Source organism: Jatropha curcas, chromosome 11 (genome assembly GCF_041381405.1).
Source record: "Jatropha curcas cultivar XTBG-Jc1 chromosome 11, XTBG_Jcur_1.0, whole genome shotgun sequence".
Classification (NCBI taxonomy): Eukaryota; Viridiplantae; Streptophyta; class Magnoliopsida; order Malpighiales; family Euphorbiaceae; genus Jatropha; species Jatropha curcas.
The window spans coordinates 12,874,697-12,895,081 of record NC_143161.1 but is presented as its reverse complement, the minus strand read 5'-3'; the positions used below and the strand labels follow the sequence as shown (position 1 = coordinate 12,895,081).

At 34.2% G+C, this 20,385-nt stretch overlaps 1 protein-coding gene and 1 long non-coding RNA gene across 9 annotated transcripts; one reads left to right on the top strand and one right to left on the bottom strand.

Annotated features, from left to right (window-relative positions):
- Positions 1-964: 964 nt before the first annotated feature.
- Positions 965-10,823, bottom strand: LOC105645044 (uncharacterized). 8 transcript variants are annotated; one of them, XM_089716070.1, is made up of 8 exons: positions 10,686-10,823; positions 10,071-10,240; positions 9,579-9,887; positions 8,948-9,012; positions 2,603-8,556; positions 1,783-2,044; positions 1,477-1,580; positions 965-1,269 (listed from the first exon to the last, which is right to left on the bottom strand). In XM_089716070.1, exons 2-5 carry the CDS (start codon positions 10,125-10,127, stop codon positions 8,268-8,270), a joined length of 720 nt encoding a protein of 239 aa, XP_089572196.1. In that variant the 5' UTR covers positions 10,128-10,240; positions 10,686-10,823; the 3' UTR covers positions 965-1,269; positions 1,477-1,580; positions 1,783-2,044; positions 2,603-8,267. The 8 variants fall into 8 exon arrangements, 7 of the variants coding, with proteins under 7 accessions (XP_089572196.1, XP_020539499.1, XP_089572195.1 ...); XM_020683840.3 differs by lacking the exon at positions 965-1,269 and having other exon boundaries at positions 1,315-1,580; positions 2,603-3,148; positions 4,177-8,556; XM_089716069.1 differs by lacking the exon at positions 965-1,269 and having other exon boundaries at positions 1,315-1,580; positions 2,603-6,780; positions 6,862-8,556.
- A 586-nt stretch (positions 10,824-11,409) lies between these two features.
- On the top strand, positions 11,410-15,635 carry LOC105645051 (uncharacterized). The gene is made up of 3 exons (XR_001047414.4): positions 11,410-11,547; positions 15,005-15,085; positions 15,218-15,635. It is a non-coding gene; the product is annotated as an uncharacterized LOC105645051 (long non-coding RNA).
- The last annotated feature ends 4,750 nt before the right edge of the window (positions 15,636-20,385 follow it).

Genomic DNA, 20,385 nt, shown 5'->3' with positions numbered 1-20,385 from the left:
GGATCTACTTTTGAAATTAGTGAGGCGTCTTTCATTTCAACCACAAACCAGTTAGGTGTATTTTGCAGGCACAATAAAGAAGCACATTTATACACCTCAAGGAGTCGATCAAATCCAGGATGTAGGTTTTATTGCTGTCCAAAATGGAGGGATATGGCAAATAATTGTAGGTTCTTCATGTGGCTTGATAATGATTACTATCCAAGGGTTATTCAAGTCATGAATATGATTTATGGAAGGTTAGATACTACAAAAACTAAGTTGCAAAAGGTGGAGGAGCAAAAATTAAAGCTAGAAATGGAGTTGAAGTCACTAGAACAAAAGTTGAGAATGAAGAAAGTGGCAGTGAAAGAAATGAATGCAAAAATGGAATTCTTAACCGCAGAAAATTCCAACTCATCTAATTGCCTCCATATCCAAGTACAAAGGAAGAAAATATTTGTTAGATCCGTTATTGGCACTTGTATTGCCTTGATTTTGGGTTTATGGATTTAGAATTATTTCAAGAAGAATGTGAAATTGATGTTCTTGCGCTGATTAGTTTTGTTTAGGAGATAATTTCTAGGTATTCAATTGAAAGTTGATGTATTTTGTTTGGTTAGCACTAAGTATAGATGCTTATAGTTGTAGCTTCTGCTGTTAATTGTAACATCTGTGAACATCTGTTGTTCTACAGAAAATGAAATCCAATGTCATCTTGAATGTCCAAACGTTTCTCTATTTAACTCAACATTATTAGAGTAATTAAATAATAAAAAAATAGAGAAAGAAAGAAATATAAGAAAGTAACTAAATATATTGCAAAAATTTCCAATTTTTATGAAGGCATAGATTATGGATGCTGGTTATCAAGAATACAGGACTGATAGCCTATTTTTCATCCATAAACTAATGCCAAAATCACCTGTAATATTGCCTAACTATACCAAATAATGCGAAATTTGTCCAACACATCAATCATTGGTGGAAAACCAAAAAACCAATTCCACCTTCTCTTTCTATTAGTGATAATAAAAAAGTTACAGTTGACTCCAATTAAAAAAAATTCCATGTGTCAACTTAGGCAATATCTTCCTTTGCTATTAATAAAAATATTATAATATAAACTAACTAATTATGCAGCTTCAGATTCAATTACTGTGTCATTTCTTGGGAAGAAAAAGGTGGCTAACTAAGTTTACTTGAGTTAACCTCTGTCCTTTGTTCAACTAAGCTAGCATTGTTTGACTTCTTTCCACTAACAAATTGCACACATGTTTCATCTGGCATCTGAGAAGCAAAATTAGTCATTTAGAATATTAAATGAACACAATATATCATACAAAAGCACCATAAACTATAGCTTTAAATAAAAAAAAAATCCAACACATTTTTAGATTTATTGTTTCTCCTTCAAACATTACAAGGATAGTAAAAAGTATAAGCATATACTCTTCCTGATTCAACAGAAAACACAACACCATATCCATGTCTGACCTGCTACATCTCTTTTCCTATGATAGAACTAACATCTGCTGCAGCCAATGCATTGCTTGATTCAGCCATTGTTGATTTTTTTTTCTAGGCCAACCAACTTTCCCCTACAATTCATATGCAAAATAGTACGAAAGTTCAAAAAGCTACAACATATACAATCCTATGATCATCAAAGCATAATAAAAAAAATATAAATACAAACTAAATTAGTATATAAACAATAACATATGATCAAATCCAGCAACATTACATTAAATAAACAAAAAAAAAAAAGACAGTATGATTTTCGGTACAAATGGCACTTACAAGCTTGGGGGCTTCAGGTGCACGAGGCTCTTTTATCTTAGGACAACCTCTCATGTTGTGCCCGTAATCAAAGCAGTGTTGGCATCGGATCTAAATACCATGCTTACCTATCTTACCAGAGTTGGATTTTTTAGGTTCTTCATCAGCTAACTTCATCCTTGCAGTTTTCCTTCTACCTAGTTTTTTCTTCTACTCTGGTGGAATGATGGATGACTCTGATACCAATTGATGCAGAACCCCAGGTTTATATTCAAACCAAAACCTAACACACAAATCAAAATTGAACATACACCAAGAATAAATCCCCAACCTATGGAACCCCTAAACAATAATGTATGAAAACGCCAATAATAAGTTGATTTAAAACAATAAGAACAGCAATCCCACAAGTATGCCCTTTATGAAAGCAGTTCTTAATGCAAAAGCAAGAGCAAAACTCATGAACTCACTTTGGAAGAAATTGGCCAAGCCAAGAGACTAGTCTCAGTCTGATTAATTATCAATGATCTACTTTACAATGAAAATAAGAAGGCTTTACATAGCCTCGGACAACCCCTTAGATTTCCAAGTTAAAAGGAAACTAATAACCAATGGAAACAAACCCTAAACCTAATAAGAAAAAGCAAAACATGTTTTTTACTTAAGCCCATTATAAGGAAATCCCAAAAACATTAAATTAACCCATTCTAGGCCAAAAAGAAGTCCTAAACATTTAACCCAAGCTAATGGCTGCCCAATTACATAAGTTAAGTCTAATTATTTATTATAAAGCTAATTAGACATGGATTATGGCCCATTTGTGAATTAGGTCCAAATCTACCTGAAATGTCTTCTTTAGTTTTCAATGAAGAATGATGAATCAATCTCCTCTACAAATCTGTCCATGAATGCTTAAATAGCTTCCTTGAGCTTCTTTGATCTTGCTTGAGCGATTGGTCCTTGAGGAAGTGTCAATTCATCCTTCTTCTTGTCTGGTTCAGATTGAGATGCCTTGATCATGCTCATATCATTCCCTCCCCCTTTGAAAGGATTCATCCTCCAATCTGAATCAAAGACAAAAGGAGACAAGTCAGCAACATTAAAAGTGGCACTAACACTGTACTCACCTGGCAAGTCAATTTTGTATGCATTATTATTAATCCTTTCCAAAACTTGGAATGGTCCATCTCCCTTTGCATCAAGCTTAGACTTCCTCTTTGCAGAAATCTTTCTTTCTTCAAGTGAATCCAAACCCAATCTCCAAGTTCAAAGATCATTTCTTTTCGGCCTTTATTTGCTCCTTATGCATACAACCTATTCTTTTGCTCAATCTGCTTGCATGCTTTATGGTGAATAGCTTTAACATTTTCCGCCTTCGCCTCGCCATCTAAGATAGTAAGCTCATTCAATGGTAAAGGCAACAAATCCAACACGATTAAAGGATTAAAACCATAAACAATCTAAAAAGGTGAATAACCTGTAGAAGAGTGTACTGCCCTATTATATGCAAACTCAACAAATGGCAAACAATCTTCCCAAGTTTTCAAATTTGTACCAACAATAGCACGCAACATAGTTCCTAAAGTCCTATTAACCACTTCAGTTTGGCCATCTGTTTGTACCCAATTTTTCATGTAAAAAATAAAAGTTTAGCACCCAATTTTTCCCACAGAACACGCAAAAAATGACTTAGAAACTTAGCATCACGATTAGAAACAATGGTTCTAGGTACACCATGCAAACGTACAACATTACCAAAGAACAAGTTAGCAATATTTGTTGCATCATCAGTTTTATGGCATGCAATGAAATGAGTCATTTTACTAAATCTGTCCACTACAACAAAAATGTTATCTATTGCTATCCTTGTCCTAGGCAATCCCAACATAAAATCCATGGAAATATGAGTCCAAGGTTCAGTAGGCATAGGCAAAGGTGCATACAAATCATGAGGCATAGTTTTAGATTTTGCATGCTTATAATCAATACATGCAGAACAAAATTTTTCAATAAGTTTTCGCATGTTAGGCTAATAAAAGTGTACATGCAGCATGTCCAAAGTCCTTTGCACACCAAAATGCCACATTAAACCCCTGCTAACCCCTACTATGTGATTCCCTAACAAGCAGCTCACGAATAGAACATATTGAAATACAAAGTTGTTTACCCTTAAAAAGATATTCATCATATGCCTATAAAACTTATTAAAAGCTTCTTTTTCACATGCTCTATACACCTTACCAAAATCAGCATCATCAACATACATATCCTTTAAATGCTCAAAACCAAGTAATTTAGAACTAAGCAATGAAATTATTGCATATCTCCTAGAAAGTGCATCAGCAACCACATTTTCTTTTCCTTGGTTTTATTTAATCACATATGGAAAAAGTTCTAAATATTCCATCTACTTACCATGTCTTTTGTTCAACTTAACTTGTCCTTTCAAGTACCTAAGTGATTGATGATCACTATGAATCACGAACTCTTATGGCAACAAGTAATGTTCTAACCTCAAGAGCTCTTAACAAGGCATAAATCTCCTTATCATAAGTGGAGTAGTTCAGGTTTCCTTTGCTCATCTTCTCATTGAAGTATGCTGTGGGATGTCCTTCCTGCATCAAAACAGCACCAATACCTATCCCGAGAGCATCACACAGTCTACCTTTTACCACTCTTGTTTTGTTTCTCACGATTGCACTTCAGAACTAGCCTTGACACAAAGCACACACCAAATGCAATTGACAAGAAAATAATGATATCCTAACAAGAATGAAAAGTTCAAGTCTAGAGGCAAAGGACCAAGATGAATAAAAAAAATAGAAAATAGCACACTAGAAGTAGAAAATGAGTACTATAGATCAATTTTAAGTTCAACAAGGTACAAAATGTTGAATTTAGTGTAAAGAAACCAAAAATAGAGAGACACTTCGAAATCAAATAACTGAGAGGAAAATAAAGCAATGACAAGACGGATGCACTAAAATGCAAAGTTTAATCAAATCCTAATGATAAGACTAAACTGATGTTATGTATGACACGAAAGAACAATTCAATGGAAGTAATAAGGAAAATTAACCCAAACAGCCTAGAAATCAACTTAGGCGTATTTATGTGTAGTGTAAGCCCAATTTGTGTTAAAAAGCCCCAAGAGTATCCCTGAAGGTAATTCAACCTATACTAAGTCAAATAGATTTCAGCCCACTTAATTTAGCAAATAACACAACTAAACAGCCCTTAAACAATGGTTTTTTTCCCTTTATAGTACAGGGTTCTTGCAAAAGCTTCATATGCAACTTTCTTTGCACTTTTTCTGAATTTTTTTATTTTGTTTACATAATAATCACGAAATCATAAGCTAAAGAACATGAATTGAACAATCCAATTCAAATTTGGACAGAAACCCAATTCATCCAATAAGAATAAAGCAATTAAAAGGACTGAAATTAATAAAATGAAATTAAGAACAAGATAAATAAGAAGTTACCTTAGTCTATGCTCTAATACTAATTGATGTAGAACCCCAGGTTTATAGTCAAACCAAAACCCCAACACACAAATCAAAATTGAACATACACCAATAATAAATCCCCAACCTATGGAACCCCTAAACAATAATGTATGGAAACGCCAATAATAAGTTGATTTAAAACAATAAGAATAACAATCGCACAAGTATGTCCTTTATGAAAGCAGTTCTTAATGCAAAAGCAAAAACAAAACTCATGAACTCACTTTGGAAGAAATTGGCCAAGCCAAGAGACTACTCTCAATCTGATTAATTATCAATGATCTACTTTACAACGAGAATAAGAAGGCTTTATATAGCCTTGGAAAGCCCCTTAGATTTTCCAAGCTAAAAGGAAACTAATAACCAATGGAAACAAACCCTAAACCTAATAAGAAAAAGCAAAACATGTTTTTTACTAAAGCCCATTATAAAGAAAGCCCAAAAACATTAAATTAACCCATTCTAGCCCAAAAAGAAGTCCTAAACATTTAACCCAAACTAATGGCTACCCAATTATATAAGTTGACTCTAATTATTTATTACAAAGCTAAGTAGACATGGATCATGACCCATTTGTGAATTAGGCCCAAATATGCCTGAAATGTCTTCTTTAGCTTTCAATAAAGAATGGACTATCTCCTCTACAAATCTGTCTATAAATGCTTGAATAGCTTCCTTGAGCTTCTTTGATCTTTCTCTCGAGTGATTGGTCTTTGAGGAAGTGTCAATTCAATCCTTCTTGGTTCAGATTGTGATGCCTTGATCATGCTCATATCATTAGGCTATATGTCTTCTCCATTCAAAGGGACAAGACCATGTTTGTATGTCTTAGAGTAATAGTCTTTCTTTAACTAATCATCCACATAATCCAACACATCATATCTTATATAGAGAATGCATAAAATGGCATGACTGCAAGGGACTCTAGAGAGTTGCCATGATCTATAAGAGCAATTCCTTTGAGAGAGGGATACCACAAAGGAATTTCCACCATCTTTGACTTGGAAGCTATCACCATCAAAAGGACTTGGCAAACATTGTGAAGTGAACATTTTGTTACTTTCTATTTTTTTTGCCTTATTCTTCCTCCAACCCCATCTTTCCATTGCTTCACTTGTGTCTCCTTGAAATAGTTTTCTTATCATTAAGGATGTCCTTATTTTTTCAAACATCATGATCAAATGCATAGTTCTTGCTTTAGGATGTATCCATTGAAGGTCTCTGCAATGTTGTTTGTAACATCATCCACTTTAGAAAAAGTGGATAAAAATGCTCTACAAAACTTGGTTTTATCTCTCTTTAACAAATTGTCAACTGCTTCTGCATCAAGCTCCTTCAATTCTGAGTTTCTTATCAAATTCAGCCTCCTAAGCAAAATACACAATTGCCCAAAAACATTGCTTGTACCCTTCTCTTCTATGCATTTTCTTCCAATTGGCATGAATGTGGACTGCATAGTTCCTATGCATAGCATAAGGAACAAGCTCTTTAATGGCATTCTCTAGTCCCTTGTCAAATAAAGGAGAACACAATCTTAAGTAAAAAGAACATAAAATTTGAATAAATGAACTAATGTTAGAGAATTTTACCTTCTGTTAGTCACTCACAATGGTGAGTCTAACACCGTATGCAACGCTTAGGTCCTCAAATAGCAAATTCAGAAACCAAGTCCAACTATACTCCTTCACTCTTTCCACAACAGCCCATGCAGCTGGATCCATTTGATTATTGGCATCTTTGCTAATTACACTAACTAACTGTCCTCCAAGCATTGTTTTTAAAAAAACAACCATCAATGAATATACATGGTCTACAACCCTCTTTGTGGCCTTTTCTCAAAGCCAAGAATCCAATGTACAACCTTTGAAACACATTTGGGCCCCTACTTCCATTCTCTTCACGTTGCAAAATAAATGTCCCCTCCTTGTCAACTCTTCTTAGTTATGCTATGTAAGACCTCAATTTCCCCTAGTGTGCCTCTTAGAGACCCTGTTAGCTTTGCCATAGCTTTAGCCCTCGCTCTGTAACACAGTTGCCTATTAACTATAACAACATACTTTTCATTCATGCTCGCTATCATCTTATCCATACCATAAGAAGGATCTCTTCTTATTTATCTTAAGAATTCTCTTGCAAGAAAGTCATAATTTTTTTGTCGATTTGTCAGTGACCTAAAACACTTGTGTTCTTCTTGATACGTCATAATTACCCATGACTTGTCCTTTCCTCGGGTTCTTGTATATAGTCTCCAAGGACAAGATCCAAAGCATTTATAATCAACCTTAGTAGCCTCACTTTTCCTCCATTTGACATTGAATTGATTAAGTAAAGCAAACTTTTTTACACCCGTAATTAGTTGCTCCTTAGAAGCAAAAACCATGCCAATAGGAAACTGAAGCTTTTTGTGTTCGCATGAAAGATCATAGACATTTTAGATGGCTTTTTTTTTTCTTCTTAACATGCATTTCTCCTTCATCGCTGCTATTTGTACTTGAGAACTCTTCATCAGATTGCTCATAGTCGCTCTTATTTTTGACACATTTATATCATATGCTATGAGATCATTCACAATTTCAGGCTCTTCTTGTGATTTAGGCAATTCACTGTTAGCAACCTCTTCATTCTCAGCAACAAAAGCCACTTCTAAGCCTAACCCAACTCCATTATCAATTACTATTTTTGTTAATTCAACATGTTCTCCCTAGCCTTCACAGCCTCTGTCATCTTTATCCTCATCTAGTATTGAAGAAACATCAATGTCTAAATCACTTTCTTCCTCTTCAATATCAATATCTACTTCAACACAGCCATCAACATTTTTAGTCTCAGCATCATTCTCATCTTCACTTACTATCAATCCCTCCCTCTCCATGGCTTGAAAAATCAAGTCAACGTCATCCACATCATCATGATTAAGCTCAAATGAAATTTTTTCATCATTAAGCTCACTAATGTATGCTCTATCCAACTATTTTCCACTAACTTCATGTTGGTCTCAATGTATACCTTCAAAAAAATTGCAATCCTTTCCCTCTTCTAGCATTGCAACTACGTCTTCATCTGTCCTAGCCAAAGTCAAGCATCTCCAATCACCCTTTGGTTTGAAATAACATATTCTATGCACCTCACCATAGCCAAAAGCTCTAACCATATTCACCGTTTCTTCATACTTCATATCTATCCCTATTTGGGTAACCCATTCTTCTAAAGCCCATCCACCAACATATTTTAATATCTTCCCCTCCTTACTCATGACACCACCAGCCCATGTCTCGATGGGGAACCTATTAAATACATTCAATGATAACCAAAATCACAACTAACACACACACACACACACACACACACACAGATATATATATATATATATATTAAACACATTTCATACTTGCTGAATTTTTGACTACCAACTAATTTTTAATGATATCAGTATTGTGTAGATAGGATATTTAAGAGAGAAAAAATAAAAAGTATTCTCTTTACACATAAGATTCCATGCTAATATTAAACTTTTATCCTATAGTGCATAATAAATAAAATAAAAATACTTTATCAATTTTTTACTCAGCACATTCATCCAGCCTATACCATTTCCAAAAGCATATATAAACCCCCCCCCCCCTCTAATGCGTTCAAAGCATATATAAAAAAATTAAAAAGCGATTAAATGCTTACCAGTTTCTCTCCTTTTGAAAACCCCTAGCCATTTTCATGTCACGACTCATGCACTGACTTCTTTTCTGAAAACTCTAAGTCAATGTCAACAGTTGAACAAAATCTTTAGCAACTGGAATTGCGTAAAAGAAGCAAAGTTATCCCATTCTTGTAATGGAGGAGGGTTCAATTTTGGAAGAGAGTGGCGAGAGCGAGTGGCGAGAGTGAGAGGCGAGAGAGACAGAACAGGGAAAGTGAAAGAGAGGGTTCGATCGTGACGTGCGAGAAGAAAGAGAAGGTTCTGATGTTTATCCTAAACAGTGTGTTTAAGATAGCTAACCTAAGGTGGGTTAGCTAACTAAAGTGGGTCCCACGTTTATTATTTTTTATTATCAATTTTGGCTGGATTTCAAATTAGGGTGCAATTTTTATAAAGTTTGAAATTGGGGTGTCTTGGGGGTTAAGTTGGATTTGGGATGCAATTGTAACAAGTCGCAAAGGCTGGGGTTATAGGTATGGATTAGCCCATCATATATTCAAATTTTCCTGAGCAAAGAAGCTAATATTTTCAAGTGCAAAAAATCCAAAAATATCTTATTGCAACTCAGCTAGAACCTCATATGCATACCAAAACAAAAATTTTCAATCTAACCTCTTCAATCACCATGAAGTATCCTTCTTCTTCTGAACTCAGAACTTTTCCTTCCTTTAGCAAAGTTAAAATGAGAAATGGAAACCATAGAATGATAACAGATTTACAATAATAAAGCAAACATAATGGATGTATGGATACCTTCAATATTTGGAGCATAATTTCAACATCAGGTGATCCACTGAGGAGGTAGCTCATTACATAGAATGGTATACTTGATGAGTTACTATCACACAAAAATTTCAAGTACTTCAAATTCATAAATGGATAAGGCTCCGTTTCGAATAAGTCAGGAAACATGCTGAGAACCTATAGAAATCCAAACCTAGATAATTAGAAAGTAGAGAAACCCCAAGGAATACAAATAAGAAGATAAAAAGTTACACACATTTATAAAACAACGATGCTACCCTATTAATCATTTATTTTTACTAATTGGCTTTTAAAATGATCACAAGATTTCACTTGAGACTATGTTCAGAATGCATATACCTTAATGTTATCAGAATGTAGGCTAACACATTGAGCATTATAGCATCCTCTTAGCATATTAACAACATTCACAACATCCGCCTCCTTCAATCCACTATCCCGTGTGCAGGAAGTTCGCTTAATATGAACATACAAGTGATGAAGACAAGGGAAATGGAGGACAACGAAATCTAGAGGAACGAGTTAAAGGTGAAAGACTTGAGCTTTGGTGCAACAATCTCAAACCTTATTTTACAAAAAAAAAAAAAAAAAAAAAAAAAAAAAAAAAAAAAAAAAAAAAAAAAACAAACCAATGCGCTCCAATTTAAAGTTAACAAGTTCTGGTCCAAATATTCTAAAAGTTTTTAGGTCTAAGAAAAAGCAGTATTATATGACTAAGCTCTTCAAATTGGGATAGTTACCAAAAGGATCTAAATCAAAGTATGTAAAGGAGTAGCCATGGATTACCAACGAATTCTACGTAGTAAAACCAAATGATCCAGGCAAAACACCAACCAATTTCAACTCTAGGGTTTTGATTGACACATAATTTAGAAACAAAGGTGTGTTATCGAATGAAAATAAACTCTTTATGCGAAAATGTTCAACACCATGAGATACTGCATAATTGATTACCTCTACGATTAGGGTGTCATCGTAATCCAATTTTTGATGATAACCGAAGCTAAACTTAGAGAGAATAGATTTGTGATCACAGTGAGAAAAGATTCGGTGCACAAAGACTTTAAAACGGAATTGTGGAGTGAAACTTGAGTCGTAATAGAGTGTTGGGTTGAGATTAAGCTCACGAAGGGAAACCCACAAGTATCTCCATCACTTTGATAGTATACAGATTTTGATGGCGTCTCTAATATCCATGAAACAAAGGATGCAACGAAGAATTATATTTGGTAAACTACTCAATCTGTTTATCATTGTGCAATATGTCTCTTATCTCACTAGTGAAGAAATAGGGCTTAGTTTCACCCTTCGTACCTGGACTATACCCCCTATTACATTGGCATACCAATATTTCAATTTGTTATGCAAAATATTAAATCTTTAATTTATGTTCCGATAAAATACAAATGTTAGTCTCGCCATTTGCCTTTGGAGGGAGTGTTGACACGGCGCATTAGAAACATAAAAAGGTGCTTTGTCAATCTTGCCAAGTCATAGATGTAGCATCGCTCTCTATCCCACGCAAAATGTCATTTCTCTCTCTTGCCCCAACATTTCTCTCTCCCGCCCAACATTCTCTTCATTTTTTATCTTTTGAGTTTCAATCTGAATAGTCACTTTCTTTCCTTTCTCTATTTTCTTCTCCAACGACGATAGAGACTCTCTCATCATTTTCTTCCTTTCTCTTTCAAATACTTTAACCTGGACCCGAAATTTGAAGAAGAAGCATGTGTCTGTGAAGAGCGTAGACTAAATCAAAGTTGGAAGACTGATATTAGAATCATTTAAGGGAGAGCAATGGCCCCAAGACCTGACGGTTAGTCCGCTTTCCCTAGTTCTTTAATGCATGTGTTTGTAAAGTTGTGTGTTTGCGGTCCAAATATGGCTTTTATGTGTGTATGTAGTGGGTGTACTTTGTCTTTTCTGGGAAAGTTTATATAAATAAATGGGGTCTTATAATTAAAAATTATGTTAGGTTTAGGGTTTGCACATTAAAATATAATGAAATTGAAGTGGGGTAAAGGATGACATCTTTAGGGGTTTGATTTGGAAGGTACAAACATGTGATAAATTGGTTATTATGCATTAAATTATTCCCTTGTTATAGTTGTAGGGTTGGGGTTTTCTTATTTTACTATAATAAATTTGGGGAAAATATTTTACTTTAGGGCTTAAATGTTATTGTATTAGAAATCATGCAGCTTTTTATTTTAAAGTAATGTTGCATGAGAAGGGCCATTTTTGCTTGACTATGATTATTATTATATTATGCTTTATTATGACTACTGTGTTGCGAAAATGACAAAAGAAGTAATGTTATGTGGAATGTGGGATTTGGATTTGAATGTTGAAAATTATTTGGTTGGCATGCACAGGTTTTGCTGAGTTAGACTGCAACATTATTGTGCATTACGGGGGTGATATGGGGAAATGGGGTTACTTCAATAAGGAAGAGACATCCATAAAAAATTGTAATGAGGACACAATGTCCATTGTTAGGATTGATAAATTCCTGTTAGATCAGGGTTTTCAGGGCATTCTAAGGTATCACGATGTAGTGCCTAGGAAAGATTTTCAAGATGGACTTGTGAGAATAGAAAGGGATAGTGACATATATGAAATGTCACTGTATGGCAGTGATGTTGGGATATTCACCTTTATGTAGAACGTTTAGCCATAGAGGATCTACAAAGGGAACTTAATGTAGATTTATGGAGTAGAACTGGTGTTTTTATAAAAGAAATACCTGAAGATACACCTGTTAGTGTTTCTGACTTTAGCAAAAGCAAGAGAGGGAAGAGAAAACGTAGTAAAACTAAACTAAGGAGGCAAGAGTCAGTGGGAATTAACAAACAAGAACCTGATTTGCCTAATGTAGATTTAAAGGAACTTGTTTTTAGATGAAAACTTTGACTTTGTGAATCCTGATAGTATCACTAGGGGTGGTGATAATTTGCATAATGTAGGTGGGAGGGAATAGAGAAGAGGGGCAGAATGTAGAATTAAATAATAAAGGCTAGAATAAGAGTTTAAACAATGAGGGACAGCCTAAGGCTGGGGATGGGGATCTTAGAGATTAAGAGTATAATGTAGAGGAAGGGGATGAGGACTTCAACAAAGTTTTGAATGATAGGGAGAAGGAGAAAGAGCCAAGGGGTAGACCTATAGGGACTGGGGAAGGAGTTAGACCCTTGAGTAGAGGTAGGTGATGATTCTTCTGAGTATGCTCCTTCAGATGAGCTGCATACAGAATCAGATTCAGAGGATGAGAGTAGAATGAGATTTCCTACCTTTAATGCTAGCAAGGAGATGCAAAACCCAACTTTCAAGGTTGGTATGCTTTTTCAAAATAGGCATGAGTTTAAGGAAGCTTGTAGGATGTATGGGATTAAAAACAGATTTTAGATATGGTTAGGAAGAATTGTCATCAAAAAGTGCAGGCTAAATGTTATAATAAAAATTATGGATGGAAAATATGTGCAAGTATTTTTTATACCAAGTCAAAAACAGACTTGACTTTCCAAATTAGGACAATTAACCTCAATCATTCATGTACCAAAATTCATAGAAACTTTCATGTAACATCAGCTTGGTTGGCAGAAGAGTATCTTGAGGATTTTAGAGTCAATCCTACTTGAGAGTTGAGTCATTTCATAGTTAGGATTAAGCAAGATCTTGGGTACACAATAAGGAGGATTAAGGCTTGGAGGGCTAGAGCAAGAGCCTTGTCAGTCATACATGGTGATGAAAGTACGCAATATAATAGATTGCATGATTACAAGGCAGAGTTGCTTAAGACAAATAGAGGAAGTTCAATTATTTTCAAGATTAAGTTTGGGGTCTTTGAGAGTGTATATGTTTGTTTAGAGCCTTTGAAGCTTGCTTTCAAGGGTCATTTTAGAACACTTGTGTATCTAGATGGGTGTTGGTTGAAGGGTGCCTATGGGGACAATTGTTATCAGTTGTAGAAATCGATCCAAATGATTACATTTTCCCACTAGCATATGTTGTTGTGAAGACTAAGTCTAATGAGACATGGAGCTGGTTCTTAGACTGCCTAAAAGAGGACCTGGAGCTCATTTGACCACCAATTTTCAGTCATGAGTGACAGGCAGAAGGTATGTGCATTTTTTGAGTATTTTTATTAATTGCAAAGCTTTCATTTAATCTGGTATTGACTGTTTCCTTTTCTGTGCTCTAGTTTTTGTGGTTTTTTTTCTTGTTTTTAACATTTGAACAATGTATATTGCATGAACTTTAGGAATTAGTGGGTAGTATAGCTAGAATGTGGCGTGAATTTGAGCATAGATTATGTATGAGGCACCTTTACACTAATTCTAGAGCCCATTTCAAGCGTAAAGAGATGAAAGATCTCCTGTGAAATGCTGCCAAAGCTAGCTATACCTAAAAACAAGAGACTTGCTTATGAGATTGAGAAAAAGAGTAAGGAAGCAAAAGAGTGGTTGAGAGAAAGACCATGTTAGAATTGGCCTAGGGCATGCTTCAAAACAAATGTCCTTTATGATATGTTAACCAATAACCTATGCGAGTCCTTCAATAAGTATATCCTAGATGCAAGAGACCATGACATAATAACAATGCTTGAGATGATTAGGAGGAAGTTAAGGAAGAGACTATATAGGAAGACAGAAGCTATGAAAAAGTTCAAAGGAAGACTAAGTTAAATGAAAATAAAGATTTTAGTCACTTGTTCATACCCACCTTCACTGGAGGACCTAAGGTTTAAGTGGCTGGACCTCAAGGTCAGTATGTAGTTGATATGGATGAGAGATCATGCAGCTGTAGGAGGTGGGATCTCACTGGTATTCCATGCACTCATGCATGTGCCTGCATTCTTGAAAATAATGAAAATCCTGAGATATATGTGCATGAAACCTACTCAAAAGAGACTTACCTAAAAGGATATAGCCATTTCATCAACCCAATCAATGGCCCTAACATGTAGCCTAAGATTGTTGTTGCGAATAATTTGGTTGCACCTGACCCTATTAAGAAAAAAAGGGGAAGGAAGTAAAAGGCCTGGAAAAAGCAAGTAGAGGAGTTGGAAGAGGCTGCAGTAAGGGGGAAACTAAGTAGGAAAGAGTGCATATGAAGTGCTCCATTTGTGGTGTGATAGGTTACAACAGAAAGTTCCATGGTGAACCATCTAATCCAACTCAACCAGCAAGGATAGTACGTTTTTTCGGCATTTATATATTTCTAACCTCAAATCTGAGTTTGTAATCTAATGTTTACACCCGAACCTATTGCAGAAAAAAAGAAAGAGGGTGACTAAAGCAGCTACATCAAATGTTTGTACATCAAGAGCAACAATAGCAAGTCAGCCTATTGAGGTACTTGTGATAGTAAGATGGATGGTGGATGTAAGATTTGCATTGTGCCTAGTTCAATTTTTTTTTTCTAACGTATGAGATTTTAGTTTGTAACTGATTCTGTTTGTGTTTTTTTGGTTTATGGATACATAGGGTATGAGCAGACGGATATGGGAGAAAGAAACAGCAATACGCCATTTCCAACCAATGAGGGTGGATGCACAAGTGAAATAAATCTAATACCCCCACCAGTAACACAAGAAAGCAACATTAGTTTGAGCTGATTGTTGAAGCAGCTTTGATGTTTTCTGTTCAGCTCATAGTTTAGTTCAAGAACTATATTTTGTCTTTATTTTTGAGCTTTGCTTAACCTATATTTTTAGTTTGTAATAAGAGCAGGTTTATATGGGAATTTATACTGTCGGTGCCCATTTTTTTGTGATTCGAAAGTACAACATAAAAAGTGCAACTTTGGTTCACTTTTGAATCATTATAGAATCATATTTTTGCAAATATTGTAAATAACTGAAGGTTGCAATGTTAAATGAAATGCTTAGTCCATAACAATTTATTTATGGTTGTCTTCTATTTTCATTCCATAATGCAAAAGTGTTTTATTGCATCTTCTAATTGATCCGACTTGCATAAAATTTACAGAACCAAAATGGTTCACAACACATCTCAGTCTTTAATTTTTCATTTAATAAACACTAAACGATTCATTGCACAGTGAAATATTCCCACCAAAACAAATCACATAGCATCCCACCTAACTACCCCATGTAAGCCATTTCAGTGCACCTTAGACCCCACCTTACACCCACACAAACAGCTAGAAAAGAACAAAATAAAGACCAAAACAACCACAATCACAGCCAAAAAAAGCTTTAATCTCTTATTTGCCGCTTCAACCCCTATTTTCTTTTTCTCAATTTTATCTATCTACCTTAGCCACCCAACTATCACCATTTTCGATCTCGGATGTACAACGAGATCTACCCATTCAATGAACCAGCAATAGCTCGGTGTCTGTAAAAAACAGAGAAAAAATCATTCATAACATAAAAATATCAACGTCATTATACCCATAATTCACGCATCCCAAAAAACGCCTGCCAGGATTAATCTCAGTCCATGAGGTTTTCACGATCGCTTCCTGCCCATATCTATATAAAGCCGAACGACCTCGGTGCATTTCTGAGCTTGAAATGATTGAGAAAGCCATGAAAAAGGGTTGTGGATACTTTCTTGACTACTGATGAGATCTTCAGCGAGAGAGAGAGAGCGAGAGAGAGAGGTTTTACCCATTCTTGTTTGGGTCTTATTTGGGCAGGAGAGAGAAAATGGAATAACTTGGGAAGAGAGAGACTTTACTACATCTCTGACTTGGCAAGGCTGATAGAACATCTTTTTATATTTCCAATGCGCCATGTCAGCATTCCGTGGCAAACAGCGAGATTAATGGATGTATTTTAGTAGAGCACAAATTAAAGTTTGATATTTTTGTGTAACAAATTGGAATATCAATACACTAATGTAATAGGAAGTATAGTCTAGGTATGATGAGTGAAATTAAGTCGAAGAAATGAAGAAGATTAACAGAATTACTTCGATTCAAGAAAATAGTCAATGTATTTAAGAGTAGATAAATGAAGAAGAAACATTTTGGATTACTATCATCTCGTTTAAAGAGTGACAATTTGATTGATGGCTAAAACCTGTTGTCCTTTTCTTAAGCATCGTGCTCGTCTGACGGGGTTCAAATTGCCTGCCAATAGGTTGTAAGTAGTAACAAATTGAAGCTCGATGTTTTGAAATGGAACTGCCATTCGAACTGAATAATTAGAAATTAAAATTAATGGTTTATTTGATTTGGTTTAATTTAAAATTAAGAATGAAAAAAATGAATGGAATTAGCCAAAATAACTAGATGAAAGTAGGCGTGGCCACGGTTCCGGAACCGGCGATTCCGGATCCACAAAAACTAGAACCGGAACCGAACCAAAAATTTTCGGTTCCGGTTTTGGTTTGGAACCGAACAGTTCCGGTTCTAGTTTAGAACCAAACGGTTCCGGTTCCGGTTCCGGTTTCGGTACGGTGTCAAAACCGATGGTTCCGATCGGTTTTCCGGCAAATCGCATAATTTTAAATTTTAAATTTTGAAGACCGATTTTCAAATTTTAATAAATTTGTGAAAGTTATTTGTAAAAAGAATACACCTAAAAAATTAAAAAAATACTTCAATTAAATTTATTTTTTTAAAGACTTGAACTTAATTATTTTTTTAAAAAAAATTCTTCAACTGAATTTATTTTTTGTTTAAAAAAGTTTTAACATAATTTTAAAAAAAAAAGGGCTTGAACTTAATTTTTTTTTTTAAAAAAAAAAATTAAGTTGCATACTTATCCTCTTGGGGTTTAGAGGAATCAAAACCCACGTAGTTCTCACTTACCTTATACCAATTTTACCCATTTTACCTTAGTCACTATTTGCACCACCGGTTGATGTTCCCGTTGAGGACCCATCGTATAAACCATATGAATCTTCATTTTTTAAAAATTTTCTTGTGCTCTTAGTTCGGCCTTACTCCAATCATCCACGCATGATTGTGCTTCTAATGAATCGGGTGTCATACGAGATCGTGTTTCATCAAGTATGTTTCCTCCTTGACTAAAAGTTTGTTCAACCGCAACAGTGGAGACCGGAGTTGCTAAAACTTGTTTTACAATTAAAGAAAGTATTGGAAAAGTATTGGCGTGACGACTCCATCAATCTAAAATTGGAAAATTAATATCTGTATAATCATCACCAAACTCAAAAGAAGTGGTTAGATAATTATTAAATTCAGAAAAAGAACTGGATTCCCCTGGTCTTTTTTGTCTTTGTAATAAAACCTGTTCAGCAACACCAACACCACTTACCCTTTGTATTGGAAATTGTTGAATATTAGATTGAGAAGAATTAGAAGTAGATGAACTAGAAAATTAAACAAATTCATTATATAATTGTATAATATTTTGTTTAACTTCATGCAATACTACATTTATATTAACATTATCTACCATATCAAGATTTAATACTTCATAATAAATAGTCAAATATTCACATAAAATATTAATTTTACATCTAGGATCAAATATAATAGCAACAAGATAAAGGGGTAGTATATTTTTCAAATCAGATAACCTTTTTTTTTCATTAAAAAAAATACAATCTTTTAATATACAATCATTTTCAAATTCTTGGAGTGCACTAATAATATTAATACAAATAGGTAAAAATAAATGAGATGTGGGAAAATAAACCCTACTAAATTTATAGGTAGCATCATTAAAAATTTTTAAAATATCTAAAATTTTTGCACATATATCCCAATTTTGTGGATATAAATTAATATCTTCAATATTATTAGTAACAAAAAAGCATATAATTCTTTATAAGAAAAAGACTCGTTTAGTAATTCATATGTTGAATTCTAACGAGTTGGGACATCTCTTGGAAAACGTTTTAGTCTTTTATTATTTTCCTTACAAAATTTAGCTCAACTTTTCATCACTCCCCATAAATATGAAATAGCTTTTTTAATTGGAGAAATAAAAGATTCAAGAATATTTAAACCATCTACTACACAATTTTAAAACATGGCATGCACATCTTATATGAAAAAATTTTCCACTAATATTTGGTTCAAAAATATTTTTAAGTTCAATAATTGATTTAGTATTAGCAGAAGCATTATCAAATGAAATTGAAAAAATTTTTTTTGTTAACTTATATTCATCTAAAATTGAAACAATTATTCTATAAATATTATTTGCAGTATGTTTATTATCAAAAACATGAAATGCAATAATTGTTTTTTGAATTTTCCAATCATCATCAATCTAATGACATGTAATGCCCATATAAGAATGTATTTGCCAATGATCACTCCAAATATCACAACAAATTGAAACACGAATTTTCATTTGAGAAAATAAAAGCTCTAACTCTTTTTTTCCTTTATTATATAAAGAAATAATAATTCGTTTTACAGTATTTCTTGGCACTCTTTTAGCAGAAAGATTTAAAGCTTTTTGACAATAATTATTAAAATCTACTTTTTCACCAAAACTAAAAGATAAATGTTTCATAGAAATCATTTTTGCTAATTCTTCTTTTTGTATTTTTTCAGAATATTGAAATAAAGAAAGGTTAGAAGATGCGTACCTGGAAATTTGTGTTTGAGATCGATCAACTACTATTTTTGTTGGATGTTTTGTCTCCAAATGCTTTCAAAATGATCCATAGCCGCCCGCTTATTTAAATTTATAAGATTTTTCACAATAATTGCAAATTACATCATACATTTTCTCACTTTTGAATTTTTTCGTGAAATGAATGGTGATATGTCAGAACTTTGTCTTGTTCTTCCAATAATTTGTGCTCGTTGCTCTTGCTCTTGCTCTTCCTCTTCTTGTAATTGCTCATTATTAAATTCAGATTCTTGAGTTGAAATTTCCAAATTTTCATTTGGATATCCCTCAAAATTAAATTGGTTGGGAGTGAAATCAAAGATGTCATTTGTAGGGATAGATGAATATTGTGTTTCTCCAATCTTTCTCTTGCCCTTACCCGAATTTGAGTTTCCTCCACTTGCCATTATATGATAATAAGATATAATTTGGAAAATTGAATTAAAAAAAATTAGAGAGAATAATAACTTAATAAGAGAGATTGTAGAGTAGAGAAGAATAATATAGAGTAGAGTGTAGTAGAGTGTAGTATATTGTAGAGAGAATAGAGATTTTTTTGTGATGAATTTGTAAATGAAATGAGGTATTTATAATAAATCCAAAAAATTATTTTTTCCAAAAATACCCTTGAAACTAGCCATTATGTAGCCGTTTATGGTTGTTGGGAGGAGTATTTAAGAGATTTCACAACAAAGTTTAAAAAAAAAAAACAAAAACAAAAACTGACAGTTCTAACGACTAGAACCGCCGGTTCTAACCGGTCGGAGAACCGGCGGTTCCATCCGGTTCTGACAAGTTTGTTGGAACTGCCGGTTCCGGTTTCATCCAAACTGGAACCAGAACTGAATCGGAAATCTTCGGTTTTGGTTCCGGTTCGGACCGATTTCGGTTATGGTTTGGGATCTGTTCGAACCGATGGTTTCGGTTCCCGAAACCGTAATATGGCCACCCTTAGATGAAAGGGCAAAGGACCATATTTTTTTAGGAAAAAAAATCAAGTCTTTTCCATTTATTTTTGTGTAAACCACAGTACCTGGATCCTATTATTAGAGACCAACTAAATTCGACTCGTGGCTTAGTCACAGT

What these genes read in the sequence shown, in the direction of transcription:
- LOC105645044 (XM_089716070.1), bottom strand. Translation starts at nt 10,127, where the DNA reads ATGCTAAGAGGATGCTATAATGCTCAATGTGTTAGCCTACATTCTGAT. An exon ending in TACATTCTGATAACATTAAG is followed by an intron (nt 9,888 to 10,070) that starts GTATATGCATTC and finishes GGATTTCTATAG; the next exon opens with GTTCTCAGCATGTTTCCTGA. An exon ending in ACTTCATGGTGATTGAAGAG is followed by an intron (nt 9,013 to 9,578) that starts GTTAGATTGAAA and finishes TAGAGTTTTCAG; the next exon opens with AAAAGAAGTCAGTGCATGAG.